The sequence below is a fragment of the Mus caroli genome, chromosome 5 (assembly GCF_900094665.2).
Source record: "Mus caroli chromosome 5, CAROLI_EIJ_v1.1, whole genome shotgun sequence".
In the NCBI taxonomy this organism is placed as follows: Eukaryota; Metazoa; Chordata; class Mammalia; order Rodentia; family Muridae; genus Mus; species Mus caroli.
In genome coordinates, this window is record NC_034574.1 from 17065719 (window position 1) to 17090732 (window position 25014).

The window sequence follows — 25014 nt, forward strand, 5'->3', positions numbered from 1 at the left end:
TAAGATCCTGTGGCGGGTGTTGTGGGTAGCTGGCGAGTGTCAGCCGACCCTGCGCCCTAGCTGCCCCGGTGCTTTTCTCATGAGTTAGTTTTACAACTTTGACCACAAACAATGCTATAATTCAGATTGTATATAGACTTTCAATTTTTATTTTAAGCCTAACTTCTTTAATTTACTTTAAATTAGTTTTTATTCCTCTTACTAAAAACAGCTGTTAGATAGCAAAAGTGAAATTAATCTCTTTGATACCCAAATATTTATAATCAAATGGCATGGGCAGTTCTGTCTACTTTGAACAGAATTATGAAGGAAGCCATGTGCTTTTCTCAGTTTTATGGATAAAACCTTTTATAAACATTTATTGCTCTGAATAGATTATCTATGTTTGTTTACAATTTATCAGGAGCCTGTGGAGCACATGCTCATTCTTTCACGAGTTTGTACAAACCAGTCAAGAGTGCTGGAGGGCAAAGGCTATGGAGGGATGTGGAGCCCTGTCTCCAAACTGTGGTCATTTCTAGTTAAGAAATGACATAGCTCTGACTTTCTCCCATTGAAATAATTACATGAAATGAAATTATAACGAAACCGACGAGAGAGTCCAGCAGAGCCACCTGAAGAGTTGTACCATTTGAGCAGTTTCTTGGATGGCACAGCAAGTTCCCTCCACAGGACTATTGATTCTCTGTGCTTTAAATGGCTTTCCCTGAGGAAATGCAGTTCTGCTCCATGTGAACTGCATCTGAAGGAACATCTGCCTAGGGGCGAGCTCTCTACCACATTCCAATTTATATTTACTCCTTTATGACTAATTATAAAATAAAAGGCCCTATCTTATTTATTATAAATATATTCATATCTATTATTTATTACAAATAGAGAGAGAGATGACGAAGGAAAGAAAACAAGTTTCCAATCAATAAAATGCCCCAAGACAACCTTGTTCTTCTGAAATACTAAGGTCGCAATAATATTTAATTTATAGCTTTAAAATAAGAGTGTCTTTGTGTGTCACAAAGAAACATGGTCTAGGTAGCAAAAGCAGTCTGAAGCGGTGTGGTGTCTTAGCTGGATGGCTACTGGCTGCATCAGCTGTCCTAGGATGCTTTGTTAGGATTCCTTATCTTTTAATCCGTTCACGCCCAGGTAATTTCTAGAACGATACAGTTTCTGGAGGGAAGTTTGTCAACTGAAATTACACAATGCATATATGTGTGTGTGTGTGTGTGTGTGTGTGTGTGTGTGTGTAAGTACTCATATATATCCTTTTATAGTTTAGGAATTTGTCATTCATAAATACTTAAATAAGTCCACAACAATGCTTGTTACAGTGTTCTTCATCTACAGCAAGGGTTAGTTAAAAGCTGGTATCTGATATTTTTTGAAATGATTAATATAGTTACCAGTTAAGAGAATTTTATAATGTGTTGCTATGTTATCTCGGGAGATGCCTTTGGTAAGTGAATAGGAAAGTCTCTGAAGAACGTTTGCCAAGGTTTTAACAGCAAGAAATGGGGATCCACAGGGAACTGTGAACTTGACCTCACACGTCTGTTTTGGCAAACAAAAACTTCAGAGAAAAGCAAAGGAAAAGAAGAAACAGCTCTGGTTTTAAACTCAGAATAAAAATTCAAATGATTTCATTATAGGCAGGTAAATAGCAGTTTAATATGTCAGTCAGATGTTTCCCTACCAATATTGCAAACAGAACTCTAAAGGAATGGAACATTTCATATTGTGTACGAAAATTTGCTTTACTCTTCAGGCTAAATTAAATCACCCACAGATAGAAATGTTAGGTGTGCTCTAGGACACAGAACAAAGGCTGGTTCAAAGAGTCTGTATTTACCAAATCTATATGCTTCGTAAACCTCATATGCGTTTTCAGAGATTGAAAACGTTCATTTCATTGGTAAGGCCCGTTTGGGATCCAGCCTCTGATATTTAATGAGGGATGTGGCACTGGTGGAGACCCTTCCACCTTCATTTATATTCATGAGCTTTATCTCCAGTAGGGGGTCCTCTGAAGTCTAGCAAGGTGTGTGCTTTCTTGCCTTTATGCCTTATGGATTTCTCCCTCTGTCCTTCAGTCATAGGAGGGAGGAAGTGAGGAGCCCTGGCTGGAGGCTTCCCAGCATGCCCTGCATCCAGAGACTCCTCTTCACCTCTTTCCCATGTTTTCTCACATTTAATTTTATTCCATGTTTTGATGATATGCCCCATGTTTTAAGCATACCCGTCTGGAATAACCCTGATGTGGGACGCTGGTCCCACTATGGGTAGAAGACACTCAGTTTTCTCACTGCACAACAATAACAGCCTAGCCTAGAGGCTGCTTAGCAGCCAGCACATACTAACTGGGACACTCCAGAGTCTTAGTAAAGTATCTTCAATTTCTCCTTTAAAGCACAACACCATTCTGCTGGTCTGGAAATAAGATAAAATGTGGTTCAGAAGGTTTTTAAAAACTACAAGAGTGTTTTATTTTTATTTCATTTTTTAGTAGAATTACGAGACTAACAATTATGGCTGATATGGTATGTAACATGTTATTACTGAAACAATCAAGTGTGTGGAGACGCTCAGCAGAAAGAAAATCGGTGTTTTATCTCTCTGTGTCTCTTACACTGCTAGAGTTTCTATTCAATTTTAGCACATTTTTAAAAGACATTTTAAAATTAGTGTTAGGGTTTTTTTTTTTTTTTAAATCTAAAGCAATTCTATTGTCATGCAAGTAACATTCAGATGCAGACCAAATTAAGGATAGGCTGGAGGCAGCAGTGCTCTCTAACAGCATGTAACCGGTCATCGGGATCTTTCTGAGCATCTTGTATGTCTTTAAAACATGTTTTAATATGTTCAATTGTTTATGCATCATGTATTGCAATTTCTCTTGGTTGGTTACTGAATGGTACAATTACGACTGATGACGCCACATACTTTGGTTGAATGGCAGAGAGGGATCAGTCTCAAAGTGACGGAGAAACTCTTTTCTTGTTGGCTTGCTTTTATAGTGTTGGGATATCAAGATCTAATCCAGTCTAGATCCTGAATGCTATAATACCATACTGCCACACTGATGTAAGAGTGACAACATTGAGGATGAGTGTAGCCCACACCTCTCTTGATGAGATTTAAGATCTGCTGCTTATAAAGGAATTTAAGCTCGGTACTGTAAATATGGTTAAAATCCATGATTATGGAACCCATAGGTCCGTGGTGGGAGGAGAAGACTGTTGCTGTTTTGATAGTCATGTGGTTGAACTATGTTCTGTATACTGTTTTAAGGTTAAAAATAGCACATTTCCAATATATAAAAAAACATATTTGCATCCTTTATGTGTGTGCATGCTGTGAGTTCACACATGTACACATGTACCTGTGCATGCATGTGCATATATGTAGGCTGGGTCAAACTTGAGTGTTGCTCCTTAGGAGCGACACTGGGTCTTTCACTGAGACCTGGAGCTTGCTGATGGTCTAGGGTGACTCCTTAGCAAACTCCAGGGATACTCCCGTTTTCAACCTTTCTCTTCCAACACTGGGATCACAAGTGTGTGCCTCCATGCCTGACTTTTAAACATGGGCGTTGGGGAGAAATCTCAGGCCTTCGTGCATATTTGGCAAGCACTTTATCAACTGAGCCATCACCCCAGCCTTCTAAATTCTTTTGTGTTATATGTGATACAGGACTTGAGATTAAAATATCCAGTTTACTAATTTGTTTTTGAACTAGACATATATTTATAATTGAGGGAAATACAGTAAGTTTGTTTCAGCCATCTCATATATATATATATATATATATATATATATATATATGTATATTTCTCATCTTCTGGTTTCACAAATGCCGTATGTTCCCTCATCCCTCTGAGGATAACAGATATGCTTCTGAGATTGTCTATATTCATTCATTCTGATATTTCACCTAAACTTTTAGCTCTTTAGATGAATATTTTTATTTAAAGTTGTTGTGTTTTATTAATCGTGTTTGGATATTCTATATCATTTGTTGAAACTACTAGCTATACTTGAGTTGTCAGTGTAAAAATTCCAGCTGCCTGGTAGGTGAGGCACTGTGGGTGAGGACTGTCATGGACATGCATTGCTCAGAAGCTCAGTCCCAGACATCCACATTTGCTGTTGCTTTCTGGAGGAAGAAGCCTGGCTTTGAAGTCACTCACCAGTCCCTACAGCTGTGACTCAGAGCTACACCCTAACCCAGGACCCATACCTGGAGCAAAGCTGGGGTGCCACATAGGATGTGCCTTATTCAAGGTGAATTTGACCTGTAGTTGTCCCCCTCCCCCCTGCTTCTCAGATCCCAGGCTCCTGCTCATCCCTACAGTCTCTGTCCCCCCAAATCTTTCATAATTTCTAGCCCACTTAGAGAGATACCTTACTGTTTTCTCACTCAACAGAGATTTCCTTGCTCATTTTCTGTAATTTTCAAGGACTTGGAACAAGGATTTGGGGCAGGTGGTGAAGACAGGACCATGTTATATTGATTAAAAATTTTAATAGTTATTAATTTGCAGATTTCTACTTTGTCATGGACATACTGTCATGGATAACAATAAAATATCTTCAAAAGGTATTTACATAGTACAAGCATATAAGGGCACAAGGCATATCTACAAATTCCATTTCGCGGCCACCTGCCATTCTCCCTAGTTCCTTCGCACTGAGCCTTAGCTGGGAGAGATATTATAGCTGCTAATTAAATGATGTGTGTGTAAGGTTAAGCCGAAGTTCAGAAAGGCTCACATAAATTATCAATGTATCTATTACAGCATTCCCCTCCCTGAAGTAACAGATGTATCTTCTTTAGAAAAAAACCCAACATCCCCCCTCCAAGAAAAAACCCTTTAACTTTCTACTTAAAAAACAAACAAACAAACAAACAAACAAACCCATCAGCACTAGATAGCCCAGTTATGTGCAAGGCTCACATGTTCATGATATGCAAGGCTCACCCACCCACTCATGATGTGCAAGACTCACGCGCCCTGGGACATCCCAGTGATGGGCAAGGCTCACATGTCCACATCCTTCTGATGTGAGATCAAATGTTTCGATTCTAGTATGAAAATACAGGCAGCTGGGGAAGTGGTTTCTGAAAACACTGTCTTGGATTTTCTTTCCACCCTGGTTATTCATACAAAATAGTTTGGACATATTATTAGGGCAACATGTTCTTTAACTCTCTTTAATTCCTATGGAAGGAAATCAGGTGAAAAGGATGAATATGTATCTATGCTAAATATTTAATTAGGATTTTTTCTAAAAGTTTTAGAATGCAACCAACTCAGTCACTATAATACACAGAAGGTTTACTAGCTACCTGCTACCTCTAGTAGGGAGCCCTCTACTGGTAAATTGTTCCTGGATAGTTGTGGTTGAAGGGAAGACTGAGACAAACATGCTCTGCACTTGGCAGAGAAGGGACGTCCCAAGTGCTCATAACCAGTGCTTTTCTTTGTTGCCTCTCATGCTATATATAAGATGCTCCATACAGTTTGACTTTGTGAAAAGATTTTTTCCTGGAGCTCTAATAAAAATAACTTTATCAGTATTCTTTACTAGACCAACAAAAACAGCATCTGGCACTGCATTAAACCATCATTTCAGCCTAGACGCAGAAAAGCTGAGTCTTCTTCTCATGGTCCTTTAATACCATAGAACCCAACCCAACCGTAAGTGGCTTCTTTTCTTGTGAGGATGCTTTTTGTTTTAGCCAAAAACTCTCTGGCAATATTAGTATTTCATTAGAGTGAAATGTCTGATCTGTAATCAGAACATATATATATATATATACATATATATATGTATATATATACATATATATATACACACACACATATACACACATACACATATAAAATACATATACATGTTTGTATATATTTACATACATATAAATCTATATTTATATTGTTTATACATATAGGTTTACATATAAATCTACCATATAAATATATGAAAATGTTATGTATAACTACATATTTATATATTATATATAAAATATATGAAAAGTATAAGTATGTTTTATATATATAAATATCTATTACATTTTCTAAAGTAGGTTGGTTTCTTTAAATATCAAATCAATTCCTTTTCTATTTTTTCCTTTTATTCTGTTACTATGATTGACAAAAAGCAACTCAGGAAAGAGAAGGTTACCTGGTTGTAACTGCATGTTACAGGCCACCATCATTCAGGGAAGTTAAAGCAGCCAGCCATACTGCATCCAGTCAGGAACAGAGGCAAACAAACGCATGCACGCCTCCTTGCTTACCCACAGCTAGCTTGCTCTGCTCTTACAATGTTCCAGAACTCTGCCAGGGAATGAGCTACCTACCATAGGTTACAATTTTCTATATCCGTCAACAATCAAGACCACTCCCGCGGACATGCCCATCGGCCAAGCTGCTGCAAACATCCAGCTCCTTACATATTGAACTTAAAAGGAAAGTCCTGGTGAGAGCTAGAAACTTTCTGCAATTTCTTTCTATAAATATTGTTTGCTTCATTGTTTGGAAGTTTTTTTTGTTTTGAGCTTTTTCTCTTAATATAGGACTTTCCTACATAGCCCAGGCTGGCTTGGAACTCAGGATTCTTCTTCCTCATCCTCCTCATCCCTTTAAATTCCAAGTCTCTCTCCCTCTCTCTGCGTGCACATGTATCTGGTGTGTGTGTGGTACATGTGCATGTACGTGTGTGTGTGTGTGTGTCCATGCGCACATGCATACATGTATGTGGAGGTATGAATGTACCATGGTCACATACAGAAGTCAGTGGTCAATCTAGGGTATCAGGCCCCATGTTCTATCTTGTTGGAGACAGGGGCTCTGCTGTTTTCCCACTTTACATGCTAGGCAAGCATCCAGGGCTTTTTCAGTCTTTGTTTCCCATTCCCAACCCCCACCCCAGAAGTCCTGTGACTTGAGATTCCAGCTCTGTATGGGTGGCTTTGATGTGGCTCCGAGGATCCAAACTCTCGCCCCCACACTTTCATGGTGACAAACTGGAGCTTGTGAAAGTACTACTCACCTAGGATGTGATCACAGGCCTTCAGGTCCCAGGACAAGGCAGACAGAAGAAAACTTACAGAAAACACAGACCGCCCCTAGTGCTTCAGGTCTCCCACCCTCCAACCTCAGTCCCAAATAGCTCCTTTACATTATCTCTCAAAGACAAATTATATTCCCTAAATAGCCTTTTATGGATCAAAACCACATTTCAATAAAAATAAATCTCAGTCCCCAGGAGGAGAAACAAAATCTCAGTATAATAGGGGTGGAAAGATTTTGAATTCTAAATACCTAAAAAAATTTTTCCTAGTAAAAGCTAAATAATATGGGATATATATGTATAAAGTTATGAAGTATTTATAATCACAAGTTTAAAAATATTCATAAAAGCACCTGATGAAAACCTTTAGGGTAAGTGTCCCCCTTCTGGCTTGTCTGTGGCAGAAACCATCAGTGGTGATTTAAGCATCCTTTTGCCATTTCACAATATGCATAAACCGTGCCTACTGGAACAAGGGTAGGCGGTATACACAGCATGGGAGATAACAATTACTTACCCTGTGGGCTGGCTCTCAAATTCTTCTGACCACTGCTCTTGAATATCCTCTGTAGAAAGATCTACATCCCGGGTGGTGGCAAAATTGAACTCGCTGCCTTCATTTCCATGGAAATAAATGGAGTTCCCATCTGACTGACAGCTATGCTGTAGATAAAATAGAGAGCATGGGGTGGCTGTTGAATTGGTTTTGTGTCTGTTTTACTCATGTATAATTAGAGTTTTCAGGGAAGTCATTACATCATTCCTTCTCGATGGACTCGCAAATCAAAAGGGCTTGTTACCTCCTTTTTGCCTTGCTTAATTCAATTATAATTTCTTTCTAACTTATTAAGTCATCACACAAAAGAAGTCAAGAGGGCATTTGAGCTTTGCCATTTCAGCCTTTAGTATGAGACAAGAATGTTTTAATTGGAATAATATCCCATCGACACCACAGCCCTTGTTGTGAGACCTAAGTCTGATCATGACTTGCCGTGTATTTAATTCTCTGGTTGTAGGCTAAATCATAGTGACCTTTTCAATATTCCATACAGTTCTGACTTGCCATTCAAGTCTTTCACAATTTGTCTGTAAATGGAGTATGAGTAGAACAGCCAGCTAATCAAAACACGGGATGCTGAAAAGGTCACAGTCATCTCTGCCAGGCCGTATTCTCACAGCCAGATTTCAGCAAAAGTTTCTGACCAGAACTGAGAGGTGCATGACCATTTCAGTGAGAGGCCTGAGAACCGCAAACTCTGCTACTCTCTGACAGAGCACTTGCAAGAGAAAGAAAGCGTTTCTGCGATTATCTTTCAGCATGTGTTTCTCAGCTTGACGTGAATGGTCAAAGACAAGACAGGCAATCTAGAGCCGAGTAAAATGAATGTCTCCTCAAAATTAGAAGTTTTCATTTTGGCTGTTTTCAGCACACACAACCCCAGCTGATTCATCTACAGCACAACCCCAGCAGATCTGTCTACACACAACCCCAGATGAGCCATCTACAGTACAACTCCTGCACCTTAGCCTTGGGAGGACCTTGGAAGAGGGTTGGAAGGACTGTAACAGCCAGGCAAACAGGATATCTACTGTGAGACTCCCACAAAAGACAGGGGAACTACACTCATGAAGTCCTTAAACCACAAATGCATAACCAAGACCAGAACAAGGACAATACCAACAGTCATGTTATTAGAAAGGGAAATCACACAGGGCGCCAAGCACAGACAAAGAACTACAGAAACCGAGGGATGCTGAGAGTGGAGGGAATTAGTCCGCCCTAAGGAAGAGGCCCCAGCTGTCCATCCAACACCAAGTAGTCAGTCTTGAAATTCTCTGCACACAAATAGTACATAAACTAGGCCAACTGTACTTATATATCTAGGGGTGTGTGTGTCTGTGTGTGTGTGTGTGTGTGTGTGTGTGTAAAACAATTAGAGAAGATGAGTCTAGAGAAAACAGGCCAGAGGCCATGAATTTTTGGGCATGGTGGAGGGTATTACATGCAAAGGCTTGGAGGTAGAATAGGGGGAAATAATGTAATTACATTTTAATTAAAAAATAGAAATAAGCATTTAAAAATGAAAGCCAACTAACCAAAAGAAAAAAAAATTACAAAGATGTTACATTGGCCTAATTTGAGAATTAGGTTGGAGACTGGCTGCCCAGGTCATAACAAGTATATCAGGAACCCTGACTCAGTTGTTTTAGCAATGTTTTCCAGAATATAAACTGGCTATAGCTGGTAAAACCAAGAGGGTTGTAATAGATTTGCTACTGAACTGGACTAGTAAGTAGTTTTCAGAAGTTCAAGAGAACAGCAGCACAGGATCTTAAGGAGGTCCTTTACAGTGCTAAGACATATGGAAGTCTTCTGGGCCGTCATCATATTAGATAATACTTAACATGTGGCATGCGCTGACTGCTTGAGATGTTTCTTCACATGCAATGAATACAGATTATTCATGGATATTAAACTTAACTCATTTTATGTGATATGCACAGGCATATTGATCGAAAGGTAGAACTTAGCTCCTTTCACAGTAAACAGAAACTGTCAATAGATGATAAATTTTAAAGATTTCTTCACTATGCCCACCTGAGAGAGAACCAGTGCTAACAAGAACAGCAAGGGTCATTTTTCTAAAACAACCCACTGAGTCTTAGTTATGGGCCTTCATGATTTTCCTCGAAGTCAGAAGCCTGACCAACTGTGGCCTGTGGATACCTGAACCTAGTGCAGAGTCAGACATCAACAGGAATGGCAATAATCCCAGGAAATAGCACACAAAATACCTCTGTATGTCATTTACATTATAATTTGAATGAGATGTTTGTACAATTAAAGAATGGATCACCTGATAGCCTTTGTCATTTCTGGCCAGACATCCATTTATGAACTTAAATGTTGGTTTCATTTGCTTCATGAATTTTTGTTAATAATTTAAACTCTAGGTAATTTTTTTCTGCCCTTCCAAACCTTATTATTAATATACTTGATGCACATTTGAAGCTTATCTGAGACAGATTTTTTTGTAAAACATAAAGTCATTATAAAATCTGGTAGCCGGGCGTGGTGTGGCACGCCTGTAATCCCAGCACTCCGGAGGCAGAGGCAGGTGGATTTCTGAGTTCGAGGCCAGCCTGGTCTACAAAGTGAGTTCCAGGACAGCCAGGGCTATACAGAGAAACCCTGTCTCGAAAAACCAAAAAAAAAAAAAAAAAAAAAAAAAAAATCAAATAAATAAAATCTGGTAGCTTATTGCTAACTACTTTCACAAAGTAAACTGGTTTAACAGAAAGCTGAAAGCATATTGCAAAGGCCCTTCCAGTGGCTGAGCATATCATTAACAGCTGTGTAACTATTGAAAGTTAGTATCAAGGATACATTCTATCACGGTAACCACACACTTGCCAGCATGTGAAAAACAAATAATATTCACCATAACAAGTGTGAAAATAGTTGCCTGAGTGAATTAATATTCACTTACATGACTATCAGCCAATTTTCACATTAGTAGGCTACAAAACCAGTTTAATATGTCTTCAAGAAGTTTCTGTGAGAGACAGAATGGTATCATTTTAATGAAGTTTTAAAATCTCTTTTGTTTTCTTCTAACCAATTCACAGAGTAGGTAACCAATCAATTCTCAGTAGGTAATAATACTCAATACACCAGAACTCAGATCAAACAGAGGAGAAAGCTCTGTATGTCAGCTTCTAGTCTTGGCCTTTGAATAATCCTGCCAGCTTTAAATAGTAAACTCATCTCTTCTCTCTCAAACGAGTCAATGTCCTTATGGTTATGCCAAGTGATGAATTCCTAAGTTACCGGAGACAATAACATACTGAGCCCCCTTCCTTCTAAGAAGGTGGTCATATACAGGCTTGTGCATATGAGTCACATACAGGCTTGTGCATATGAGTCCTGGGTAGGGAACCAGGCTAGTGTTGTGTTCTTATTTGACGATCTTGAAATTGATTACAAGGGGAGTTTGAGCCACTGAAAAGCAATGCTTTGAAGTCAACCTGGGTTCCTAGAAACTCTCCAAACTAAGGACTGAAGCCTAGATGACTCCATGGGAGACAATTCCTGAGCTTATCGTGTGTTTCTACACCTCTGCAGAGAATCCTGGGTCTGCTTGCTCAAGGGCTGTGTGAACTTCTCCCTCCAATCTGACTCAATTAATGAAGGATCAAGGAAGTCAAGGCTGGAAGAACATACTAGTGGGAACCATAAACTACCAAGGTGATAAAGAAAGAAAGCTCCAGTCTGTATGCATCCTCACGGGTTCTGGAGGTTGGGGTTGGAAGGCACATTTCCTCTACCTGACGGCCAAGGGCTGGCACAAGCCATTGTGTCTCTGAAGACCTCAGCTTTGCACAATGAATACAGAATGGAGTCAATAATACATGCTCTCTTGAGAGCTTGTGAGAAGTTCAGAGATTCAAAGCAGTTCTTTTTAAATTTCCAAATATCAATAATATCTCTGAACACGTGCTCTTAAAAGACATGCACTAATGTATTTCAGTCTTAGCAGTAACTAGTAGGGAAATAGAATAAATACAGTTTTTGTTTCTCACTATAATGGTTATTAAAATTCCTCAGATTGAATTAAAACCTTTAGAAAATTGTACAAGAATAGGCCTTACAATAAAATGTAATAAAAAAAATACTGCAAACCTTCACACATTATTATAGCAGATAAAATCATCAATTAGTTTAAAAGCCCTCCACATTTTGGACAATTACCAAATATTCTCCTAACAGATATAAACTCAAGGATAGGGGATGACAAATGTCGTTTTTCATAACAGAAGAACTTGCATTGAATGACACCAAAATCCAAACTATGAAGAGTTTCAGAAAATTGTTCTCAATTTTAATACCCAGCTGTTTTTGTTCAACAGCAATTCAAACTCACTTCACTTGTAGGAATTAACAATTAGAAACCTAAACAACTTCAATAAACCAACATAAGGTAGCTGAACATGTATTTGGGCTAAACAAGGCATAAAGTCTATGGCTAGTTCTATTTTTCTGATTTAGACCTTCCAATGTGCCATCAATTATTGCTTTAATTACTTGTTTCATTAGTTTGGCATTGGTAAACCACATATACTTAAGTACAACAGATCTCTAACTTTGATATCCCCATGTCTTTAATATGTTTTTTTTTCAGTCAATAAAACAGTATTTCTCTGTTTGCTACTAAATGGATTTCCTTTATTTGACAAGCAGAACACAGGGTAACTAAAGGACAAAAAATTGCCGTTCAGAAAAGCATCAACAGGAAACATCAGTGCAAATTCCTCAATATAACATGTCCTTGGCCACAATTCAGGTTAGCATTTTCTAAGCTTGCTCCCTCTACTCTGCGGAAAAGGTTAATGACTTCACCTCTGTACTTGTAAAACGTACTTAAATCACCTCCACTGTTGTTTAATTAGGCCTTCAGAAAGAACACCAGAGCAACTCTTAATATTATCTCTCTAGGGCCGGACTACCCTGATGATTCTTTTAGGGGTCTTCAGCCTTACAACTCGCTTCTTGACAATGCCCTCTTTGCTGAGAGGGGTCCGCTGGGCGTCGGGGCAACGCCAGCTTGTAGAGGGCCAGTGGCAGATGGAAAGAAATCTGCCTGGTGCGCTGTTCCCTCCACATGAGCAGAGAGCCATCCATTTCCTCCATTAAGAAGTTGTCACTCAGCCCACCCAGCTGGAAGACCATTTTTGATAGCCAAGCTGGCTGGTGGCAGACAATTCAGATACAAAGTGTGCTTTAAAAGGAAGCTAAAACATCATTTGTAGGAAAATTGAAAATGCATGGCTTCCACCACAGCCAATTTTTTAATGACTGTAATATTTTAAGTGATTATTTTTGCCACTTCAGATTGCTCCTTAGAGAGGAGAAGATTTTTAATTAAAATCTAGGCAATGCAAACAGATGAGATATGAGGAACAGAGGAAAGAGAAATAAGATGAATAAAATTAATTAAAATGGCATTGTTGGCAGAGCCGTAAATTAGCCACTGTCTGGCTGGGAATAAAATATACTGGCATATGAAGTTGCGTATGAAAGTAAGAGGTGCTGTGTGGTGGGAGCTGACGGGCTGGCCTGCACATCGTGTTTCCAAAGCCTTTTGTTACCTAGACGCTATAACTTTATCACATATTTTCTTCCTTTGGGTTCAGTGTTCTTTAAAGATTTAGACTTCATCCCCACAAACAGAAAGAATTCCTAATAGGAAGAAAACAATTATTTTTTCTCATGAGACAAAATAAATTTCTATTATTTTTCCACACATTTGATTTCTAGGTAATTGAATGCCAGTTACAAACCTGCAAATTTGGCTGTGAATAGAGTCCAGGTGCAGGAGAGCATTTCCTTTCCTCAGCACAATAGTCAACCCTGGCGTGTGGACTTTAGGGAGCTTAAAGAGTGGGGGTTTTTTTTCTCATTATTTTCTGGGATCATTAAACATTCACAGTTGAACCACACTGCACTAGGATTTACAAAGGTTCAACTTTTGGTATACTTTGTGACAAGTGTATAATTACTTCGCAATACTATCAGCTCTGAAATGGAAATAGTGACAGATTGGAACTGGAGTAACCAGAGGAGGGATAACCATGTGAAATTCCACGGACAGTTGTTAGCCTCCTCTTTGGTGATCTTGATTTTCACAGTGTTAGGTTTTCGTACTTGTCTTCTCAAATTAAGGACAGGATACCAGGCACAACGCAGGAGGCTACAGCATAGCTTGGCATGGAAAAGCCAAGTTCATAATAAAACAGGATTGGCTTCACAACTTAAAGCCTTTTGAGATGTTGGAGCCCTTGCTTCCTCATCTTCGAAATGGGGGTAATTATAAGGGATAGATGAGAGACCATAGGGAATATATGTAAAGATAGCAATATTAGGAATCCACACATACGAATCTTTCCTTCATTTTTGTTCTATTTCTTTAATTAATTAATCATGCTACCACACAAGTTATTTTGTTAGGAGTTGTGACTCATACAAAGATGATGGAGAAGTTACCATACAGAGGAAAGATAAAATTTCCTTATTGAATACTGTGTTAGCCTAATCAGCAATTAGAATTGTCAGTTTCAATCCCAAACAAAACAGGACAAACACAAAAGGAACACGAGGCTCTGGGGATTTGTCTGAATGCTTATCTTCTGTCGAATTTATCAAAATTAGGTGTTTCTATGTTATTGCCACTGTTGTTCCAGTGACCTGGCTCATGTCCACATTTCACTGATGCTATTCCATATTAATTACTATACAAATAAACCTCAGTGGGGGGAGATTGTGAAACCCACACTACCACATTTAACCCTTCATCCCCAAAGTACTCTTATTAGCTTAACAAATTATATTCTGGCGCATTTTGTAATGTGTACCCACCTCTTGGGGGAACACAATAATAAGAGCAGCACAGTCCGGAGTGAAGCGCACCCCAAAGCAGAGGGAATCTGAGTAGACAGCATGCAATTAACCAAGCTGGAATCCAGCCAGGAAATCATAGTTATCATTCAGACTCCTAATGGAAGGAGGCATGGGAACATGGCTGGCCACAGGTCTTACTGCGCTCAGGTTTATCCTCATTAGGAACCCAGAACACAAGTCCCACGCTAAACAGTTTGTACTACAGCAACCTGCAAAGCATATATTTTTTTTTCTTTGCCAAGCAAACCTGATTGCTTCCTAATTGTGCTTGTAAGCAAAATTGTGAAGGGAGCCATTGAGCCATTTTCCCAGGGTACTGAATGGAATGCTATACAGAAGACAAGCCAGGCATGGTATCAGGAAAGCCTTGCTTCCAGGGGGTTTTATTTCCAAAAGACAGGTTTGAAAATGATCTGGCGCCTCCTTGATTTCTCCTTTCACCATTGTCAAAAAGTCATTTTTTCCTCATTAGCCTCAACTTCCATTAAGATTTGAAATTTTTCATCCAAATTCATTTATATGTTTTTTAATTTGGACACGACTTTTCTTCTCCACTCATGATTCAGCTATTTGTGAGAATTAACAACATTTAGGGGTGATGTCAGACACTGAGAAACCAGCTACAGTTCTGACGTGGGATGGAGACTTGCCTTCTGTCCAGTAGAATAATAGATTTGCTAAATTCACTACAATAAGAAAACTAACAGATTCTCTTGTTCTGATTTACTGATTCCTCTTAATGGCCTGTTGACTTACCTAAGGGCTACTGCCTTCACTGGGGCCTTTTGTTGTTTGTTAAACTCGGAGAACTGTGGTCATTGCCTTATAATCAAAGGTGAATGTAGTAGATGAGAGAAGAGACAGAAACAGGACTCTTCTAAAGCTTGTAACTTAGTGACTGCAAACCCTTAGTATGCATTGCCGACTCCAACAAACTGCTTCTTAAAAGAGTTTCTAAAGACATGTGTTCAAATCCTAGCCTATTCGCAAGGGCAATCATTCCAACAGTCTTGGTGGCTGTTAGTGCTGATTTGCTTCTCAGAACAACTTGACATAAACACAAACAAGGAGGGATCTAGAGTTTTAGGCAATTGGGTAATAAGAAGCAAAACACCATCAGGTGCAGGTAAGGCAATTGGAATTCGAAGGTTTCTTAAAAATGAGAGGCATGTGGCATAGCACTTCTGTCCCAGTGACCTGCTTTTAATATGTAGGTCAATTCCAGCTTTGACACAAACCAGTGATTTATGCCTTTGCAAACTCAGCGGAACCAAGCTCACTGAGTAGATAGAAACACTTATAATGGACACTGAGCAAAGCACTCTCCCTCTTTTTGCTTGTCTTACACACACACACACACACACACACACGTGCACACACATGCACACACAGAGGCATGCATGCACACAGGAGACAGCAAAGAGTCATGCATGGATGATTTATATTTTCAAGATAAATTTTGCACCTGCCATGAAAGACGTATGCAAAAAGACAAACAAAATGAGACAGTGGCTTGAGCAATACACTGCCATGCCATATTGACTCATTCAGAAATTCTACTTCATGGGGTACTATTAAAAGATGAGGAGAAGAGAGAGGAAAATTCTACTCAAAGCTCTTTCTAGCTCCGTTATCCCCGGTTGTCCTGGGAGTGATTCACTACCATTTGCAACCTTCCTCTTTGATGGCAAAGCAATGGAAAGCAGGCAGCTGTAGCCACTCTGGGCTGACCCTCCAAATTTCCAGAAAATACTTTCCTTTGAGCCTGAAATTATATTCGAAAATTGCAAGATGCAAATCTGAAAAGGTGAGACAGATGGCCCCGGTGAACTTGTAAGCTGTGTTTTCAGTTGCTGAATGCTGATCAACATGACGCAAGGCTGCCGAGAAGGTCTTCCCTGCTTGGAAGGGAAGGCTTCATGAAATGCTCCCAATAGAACTGCTGTTATAATCATCGTTCGTCACAACCACGGCTATGCTACTATTATTATTTTCACTCATTATGTGAAGGATCCACGTGGTTTTCATGATACTGCAAGCATCATTCCTGAGTGTGAGAACCTTACCCAGCAGGAAATGCTAAACCTTGATAGTCTTAAATGGAAAGAGCCAAAATATTCAGCTCAGATCCTTTAATCCTTGATTAAACCAAAATCACTCACAGCTGGAGCAGAGAAGTTGCTTTGAGACTACTCCCTCTCCCTCATCAGGAGGGAAGGTGGGATCTCTGACTCTTAAACATGTTCCGAACACCCACAGCTTCCAGACAGAAGCCCTGATGTGGTAACAGCAGCTATTCTAACAATTGCATTGATGAACTGATACTATAACCTACTTTAGTATAATATAAACGGACACTAATTCTTTACACTTCTAGAAAAATACACAGAAGTAAAAAGTCTCATTCTGTGAAAGAAGTCAAAATCACCATTGCTAGCAAATGAAACAGGAGATTTAGTAGAGAGTGGGTTTCAGGCTCTCCCTGGGCTAATGTGATCTGTTTGTGCTGGGTGCTTGCAGTGGAAGGGGGCTGTGTGGGTGTTGCTACAGAGGCAGCACTCTGAGGAGGTTATTTCACTTCCTCCAGTTTATTTACTGGCATTTAAAGACACGGGTACTTAGGGGTGAACGAAGGGTTGCCTTAGGATTGATGGGAAATAAAAATAACGGTGTTGATTGGAAGCACAATAGAATGTGGTACACCTTTCCTTCCATGTGGGAAAGTTCTCTGGGACAAGCCTTGGAAGATGAGGCAGGGCTGTGGGCACAGAAGGATGGAAGAGAAACTCCCTTGGAAACCTCTAACCAGCTACTGAATCGGTTTACTGAATCAAAAACTACAGCAAAGGACTGGGGGTGTCCCTCAGTGGTAGAGTGTCTCCTCACATGTGCATGCAAGGAGGTCTGGGTTCAATCCTAGCACCATGTGTCAACCAAACAAAAATAGAGAGCAGGTTCTAGAGTAAAAGCTGGATTCTTGCAGGTGCAGTTGGCAGTAATTACTAAAGACCCAAGAATAGCCACCCTCTGCAGCTCAGAGATTTAAGCAGATGACTTGTATTTCTACAGGTCCCTGGGTCATGTGACACCTTAAGCTAATCACTCTGTCTGGCCTTTTGCCACTTTTGCCCTACTTGGGGTAAACAGTGATAGTGCAGATGAAACCGTAAATATTTTCAGAGAAATTGGAACATTTGGACAAAATGTGAGAAATCCAGCCTGTGGTGACATGGACTCATTTTTCTCTTTCCTTTTTGAGCAATGAAACATGGTCTTTGAGACCAGCAGCTGGACAATTTAGTCAGAACTGTGTATATTCATAACAGCTTCACTTTATCAACATTAGTATTTAAGAGACTTTTGCAGACACACACACATACACACACAATATACATTTTTCTTCTCTTAATCATGGGTGAGTTTTTTCTTTGACTTAATTAAAATGTAAGTACCTTGGAAACATTTAATAAACATAAATAGATAAAGAATGTTGAGCAAACACATGTAATACTTATAATTAAAGTCCAAAAGAAAGCAACATTTAAAACACTCCCATAACCCACAGGGACATGAGATATTTTCTATGTAGTTGTATTCAGTTTTCATCTCAAAAGACATTAAGAAAATAATTAATACCTGACAAAGGCATTTCATATAATTAAAAAACAATTTTTATTTTATAATTCTGAATTATCTAGTCAAAGAAAAGGTTTTCATTGTATTTCAAAGGAGTGGTCATACAAATGAGTTAAAAGAACAAATTCTAAGATTTGAGTAGGGCATGTGTTTCAAGTTTTCAAAAGAAATATTGGAGTAGAAGTTCTATCTGGCAGGTGACTTAAAGTCAATAAAATAAATCATTACCACAGTGACATTTTTTTTCCTTAGTAGACCAAGCTCCCTAGGCAATTCTCTGCTGCGTGGTTAGTAAGCTTATGAGCGAGACAAAAGACTAAAAAGAAAAAAGCATTCTCTACCCAAAGTTTTAATTTAATCAAGTTTCTTACTGACATAAACACAGACTTCATGCATTTTTACCATGGGTGGAACCAAAGTACATGCCTTAAGAAACCAAGTAGCTAATTAGATTAGCATAATAGCTTGTAATAGGAGGCAGAAATGCACATGCATTTAGTAGAGGGCACGAGAGTCAGATGATCAAGAATCTTGCTACGGAAGGGCTCAGAGCTGCTTGTTAGTGTAGAGTAGGGACAGCAGAAAGCCCTCTTTCACTGCAGTGGCAAGCAGACATCACTCGAAGAACCCTGACAAAAGTTCTCTGTGCAAAAGGAATTTGTGGACTCTTTCTAAGGCAGTTGCAGCATTGGGCTGTGTCAGAAATCTTTCAGTAAGAGGTCTCATGGGATGTTTTCCTGAATGGTGCAGAAAGGATGCCTATTTTCAAGGCCAGTCTACAGCTGTAATCTCATCACCTTGTGTTGAAATGACTACAAGTTTTGACTGCTTGAGGAAGGAGAGTTTCTGGGTTGAGACCAATTTGCAGTATTTTTTCTTGTACTGAAATAAACTCTCAAAAGGAGGTAAGCAAGCTGTACCCTGTGGCACGGGCCTCTCTTATCCTAGATACCAAAGAGGCAGAGGGCACAGAGGCAGAGGGCAGAAGGCAGAGGGCAGAGGCAGAAGCACCATAAGTTTGAGACCTATATGGACTCAATGTTGAGTTCAAGATCAAACTGGGTGCTGTGGTTTAAATATGCTTGCTTGTCCCAGGGAGTGACACTATTTGGAGTAGTTGTCATCTTGTTAGAGTAGGTGTGTTACTGTGGGTATGGGTGTGGGTGTGGGTGTGGGTGTGGGTGTGGATTTTAGAACACTCTTAAGATCCTAGTTGCCTGGGAGCAGCCTTCCCAACAAGATGCTGAATTCTCAGCTCCTCTGGTGCCATGTCTGCCTGGATGCTGCCATGCTCCTGCCCTGATGGTAATGGACTGAACCTCTGAACCTGTAAGTCAGCCCCAATTAAATGTTGTCCTTATAAGAGTTGCCTTGGTCATGGTATCTCTTCTCACCATCATGAGTAAAACCCTAAATCAGATACTGGCAACTTGATGAGAACTTGTACTCCTGCCCCAAAGAGTAAAAAGAGAGCTGGGGATGTAGCTTAGTGCTGGAACACTTGCCGAGTATGGGAAAGGTCCTGGTTTATTTCCCTATAACATGCACACACAAAGAAGGAGCTCTTTCAGAGCCTTTATATTCTCTATCTAACACAGGATTGTTTTGCATCAGTAAGTCATAGCTAAAAAATAAAAAAAAAATATCTGTAAGCTAAATTTCAATTTATTTCTACATATTAGAGACATGCAGGGATCCAGTTGAAGGCTTAATGGCCCTTTTGTATTGGTTCTTTATTGCAGAGTCTCTTGTCAGGCAAGCTTGTGACTGCTATCCCCATCTACCAGGCGACAACTGGCCTAACTTCTGACCCACTTCCTGCTCACTACTTATCATTTGGCCCTAACAACACCAAGAGCTAGGTGTCCAAACTGAAGCCAACCTTAACCAGCCTTGTAAATTTGTTCCTCCTCTTATATTTCTTGTGTCAGTAAATAACACCCTTGCCAGTCTAGCTGCCCAAACCTTGTTATCGGCCATTTCTTCCTCTTCTTTTATCAGTCTCCAATCTCCTCCATTCCCTGGTGACAAAATCTGAAATATGTCCACATGTCTCTATCCTCTCTCACTTAATCCTGCCTAATAAGATCTCTCATTGAACCATTTGTACCTCCAGCTCCTTGGTCTGTCTAAAGACTCCTGTAACTCAGAGCTCTCTCTTAGAACAACAATTTCAAATGCCAATGTAATTGCCTTTGATTTAAAGTACCTCAGTGGATATGATCTCAAGATACAATTCTAATACTATAGCAGCTTGCAAATCTTCAAGGTCTTCTCACTTGCCACGACACCAGAATTACTTACCATGAGTCTCAAAATATATGAGAAAACTGTTTAGAACTCCGTTGAAGGGTTTCTGTTTTATGTATTCACCATCTAGACCAGTGGTTCTCAGCCTTCCTAATGCTCTGACCCTTTAATACAATTCCTCATGTTGGGGTGACCCCCAACCATGAAATTATCTTATTGCTACTTCATAACTGTAATTTTGCTACTATTATGAGTTGTAATGTAAATCTCTGATATGCAGGATATTTGATAATCAATCCCCCCTCCCCAAAGAGGTTGCAAATCAAAGGTTGAGAACCAAAAATCTAGAATGTCTATCTTAGTTGGGGGCTATTGTTAGAGAACATCACAGCCTGGGATTTCTAATAGTTTCTAATAGTTTTGGAAGTTAGAGTTCCAAAATCAAACTCTAGAAGACTTAGCAAGGGCCTACATATCCTTAGTCTTGCTATGTCTTCACATGCTGAGAGCCAGAAAGTTCTCCTTCATAAGAACACTAATCCTCCATTCATAGAGGACTCATATTTATGACTGAATGACCTCATAGGGGCTCTATTTTCTAGCTCCATATGAGAGTACTATAACACACAAATGGGTAGAAGACATGAACGTTCAGTTCAAGCTTCTATACATGAGATCTCCCAGTTCTCAGAGTGCTATTCCTCATTCTACTTGGCCACTTTCTGACCACCTGTCGGTATTCGCATATATTCTCAATTTTCTAGATAATCTTTTTAATGTCCCAAGCCTTGATCTGGCACTGTCTGGAAACTCTAAGCTTTTCCAGAAAATGACAACTGGGCTGTTGTGTATTTGCACAGCTAGGTGTCTATCTGCTTCCACTGAATTGATAGCCACAAGCAAGGGAAGAAATGTATTTCCTTTTCATGTTACAGGGTTCAGCCCAGTCTGAGTTCTCTGTGTAGTCCTGGCTGTCCTGGAACTCTGTAGACCAGGCTGGCCTCGAACTCAGAAATCTACTTGCCTCTGCCTCCCGAGTGCTGGGAGTAAGGCGTGCACCACCACTGCTTGCAGTCTGAGTTCTCAACCCACTGTTACATGAATAAATAAACAAATGTTGTTTTAAAAAGTGGTATCACAACCTTAAATGGCACAGTATGAGATATAAGAATGTTAGACCTGTCTTGGAAAAGTTATCTTGAAGTAACTGGTTCAGTGAGCCTTGGGTTTCTAAAGGAAGAGAGGATGAAATGTTCAAACCTTGACCGTTGCTCCAGGGAAGAAGAGCCAGTTGCCCGTGTCGACTGGGTCGAGGCTGTCCTCCAGAATGACTTCTCTGTGGGCTGAATTGATGACCAGGATGTTATCCAGGGCCCAGCAGGCCTCGTACACCTCACCCACGCGCAGGCTGTCCTGTTTCCACTGGAACTGCACGCTCTCCCCTTTGGCTTCCTCAGGAAGGTAGAGGATGTGGATGGCTGTGCTCACATTGGAAGGGGCTCTGGAACAAGTGTGAGAAGGCAGGTCAAGCTCACAGTTCAGACCACAGCCGTGCATGAACACGTGATGCTCATTATAGACAAAATGCAAGCCCATGCTCCCACCGTCAGTCTCTGCCGCTTGTTACAGTTTTCCTATTAAAGCAAGTACTAAGTGTGTTCCAATCCGTCAGGAAAAAGAACAGAGGCAGAGAAGATGGCACAAGTTGCTATAATAATACAAAAGGAGTCAAACTGTATCTAGAAGAGTTTTGGCACATGGTAGATATCCCTTTAAAAATCATTCATTTGATAAAAAAAAGAAAAAATTGAAATTAAGTAATATTGATTCTTATTTTGAAATTATACATCAATTGGAGGTCATTGTATGTGATATGTTTAAGAAAAGTGATATCTTTAACATAAGTATATGTGTATATATATGTGATATGTTTATGTATTCATATTTATAGGTGTTATATGTGATATGTTTAAGTATATATACATATGTATATATTACATATAGTCATTATATAATAGTCATTTTATTTTTTATTTTATAGTCATACATTTTTATATCTGGTGACTGAGTGAAATTAGGGATTTGTCATAGAATTAAATGTATTCACTTATAGTTATTTACAATTGTATACAGGCCAATTTTTTAAAAAATTGGTATAATTTAACAAGCTTTTAATATAATATCTATTAGAATCTAGCTCTTCCTGTTATATAATACAAGTTTTATTAATCATTTTATTCTGGCAAAGTAGAAATCTGCTGTTGTAAAAATGATCGTTTAGCTGAGATTAAAAATGGTGCTAAAATGCAAACTAGTGGTAGGCTGGGCTGCGATAAATCAGGTTTGGAAGGGCTGGGGAAAAGCCATATTTTTCACTCACCAGTGAAGCACACATATATCTTCAGAATTGTCAGTGGGGTTATAGATGGTGTATCTCACCTTTGGGGGCAATCAATTCCTTTCTCATTTACAATATTTTATGGTGAGTATTTTTTTAGCTCCCAAAAGAATTTAAACTGAAGAAGAGAATGTACTTTGGATTCAGATGGTGGTTAGAAAAATCTCTCGTGCTGATCACCAATGGTAAGGGCACTTTGCATGCAGAAGTATGGCGGCTTGGTATGCAGCCTAAAATTCAAAGTGTCATTTTCATGAAAAAATTTAATGTGCTCAGCTGAATGTGATGTTCCTTTGCGTAATCAAATGTGCACTTTCATTCTTATCACTTCAAAAGTGTATAGCTCTTTTCTAGCAAGAAATACACATTATAATTTACTTCAGTTATGGTAAAAGAAAGCTGTGGAGATAAAGGTAAAATTTCTATATGTATGTTGGTTTGATTACATCCATTCAGATGTTAAGTATCTGATGTAAATGCATTTTCAAAACACAGAAAATATAAAGAATAGCAAATATTGTCATAAATTTGACACAGCATGTTAGAGTTTAGTGTGCAGTAACTAGCAGTAAATTATACAGCATGCAGGCATGGGGGAATCAGTTATTAAAGCATCCAGGCCTGGGGGATCAGTTATTAAAATCCTGCCTTAGAATTACCTTTCGCAGTTTTGTTAGACTAGAGCTTATGTGGGTTTTTTTTTTAATATACTTCTAGAAACCTTGTACAAATTGGCTAGTATTAAAGATTATCAACCTAATTTTTCTTCTGCTTTCCTAAACAGATCACTGTCCTCTTAATATAAAGAAAAGAGCTAATGGAAAACAAATGTTACAAAATTGATGGAAAATATTCTACTTAAATGTTGCCAACTTAAGAACTAGCCCAGTTGCCACAATCCCTTTAATACGGATTAATTTAATGTGGGGCTCTGGCCCTCAGCACAGCAGGCACTGTGTCTGTCTCAAAGTGTGGGGTATTGGTTTCCTTTTCATTTTATGTCTGTAACCAATCATCCACTCTGAATTTTAGTTCCTGGTTACAACTCTGCAGTAGTGGTAAACAGGATTTGGTATTTTCTAAGCTCATCAAATCTTTCCAACGTTAGAGTTCCTTTTACCTGGAGCATCCTACTTCATTTTCTCATTGGAGAACTCTTGACGTAAAGAAAATACAGGATAGGCCTGTGTGACTTTAGAAGCCAAATGACAGATGATGCAAAAAGCTATGAACCCCTACCACCACGGACAGGGATGGATGCAGGCAGTTGTTACTGGTCATGCTCTCAGCTCTGGATGCCAGGCACAGACAGGTCACCTCCTGCCTGCCACAGCTGGTGATGTTATGTGGCAAAGGATACTCTCAAAAGTTATGATGCCAAATGTGCTGCAGGCCAAAACAGGTCACTACAAGGAGTATTGATGGTAGGAGCTTATGAATGGGAAGGTTACAATCTAGCAGCATCTTCCTCAAGTAGTAATTATGTATGCTCATGACTTGAGGAATGAACAACCAAAGTATTTTAACCATAAAGAAAGACTTCTGGATAGAAGGAAGGCAACTAGAGGTGCAGAAGTCTCACAACAGATCTGGAGCAAATACTTGAAATGGTAACAAACCTAATTTTCTCCAGCTGAATCCAATCAGCAGTATTGTTCTTGGCGTATGACACAGTGATGCTGGGGTCAGAGTAACTAAATCGACATGATCCTGACCCTATAAATAAGAGTAACAACAAATTTCACAGTTAAAAAAACAATGCGATTACAGGCAGTATCCTTGTAAACATTTCAATTTACCTATAAATATTCCCCTGTAAATATTTTCAATATTTTAAAAATATCTAAATGTTTCCTCCATTACTCCTGCTATGTTGAATTTTCCTGTGTTCTGTAATAATGAATATAATCTAATAAACAACCTTAGAAACTGGAAGGAAGGTAAAAAGGATACATTTCTGGTTTCTTTGGAGATATATGAACTATTTTACTTAGACTAAAATAAACAGTTCTGTGGAAAGAAGTATCTAAATTTACAGGACGATTAACAATGCCATGATTGTTTTTGAAGGTTAGTATCAATTGATAGTAATTACTTTAAATGCTATATGACTTGTTGATTTGGGGCAAAGTCACCATTGTCTGTATGTGTGCTAGCTAAAGGAGGCAGTAGCATCTGAGGAAAGAAAACATTG

General features: G+C 39.2%; 1 protein-coding gene across 4 annotated transcripts in view; it reads right to left on the minus strand.

The window, feature by feature from the left end:
- The window catches only part of Reln (reelin), a 438806-nt gene that overhangs the window by 180963 nt on the left and 232829 nt on the right, over nucleotides 1-25014 (minus strand). For all 4 annotated transcript variants that reach the window (XM_021163945.2, XM_029477127.1, XM_029477129.1 and 1 more), the window contains 3 exons: nucleotides 24440-24536; nucleotides 21683-21923; nucleotides 7595-7740 (listed from right to left, as the gene is read on the minus strand). In XM_021163945.2, coding sequence (XP_021019604.1) covers nucleotides 7595-7740; nucleotides 21683-21923; nucleotides 24440-24536 — 484 coding nt within the window. The remainder of the gene's footprint in view (nucleotides 1-7594; nucleotides 7741-21682; nucleotides 21924-24439; nucleotides 24537-25014) is intronic.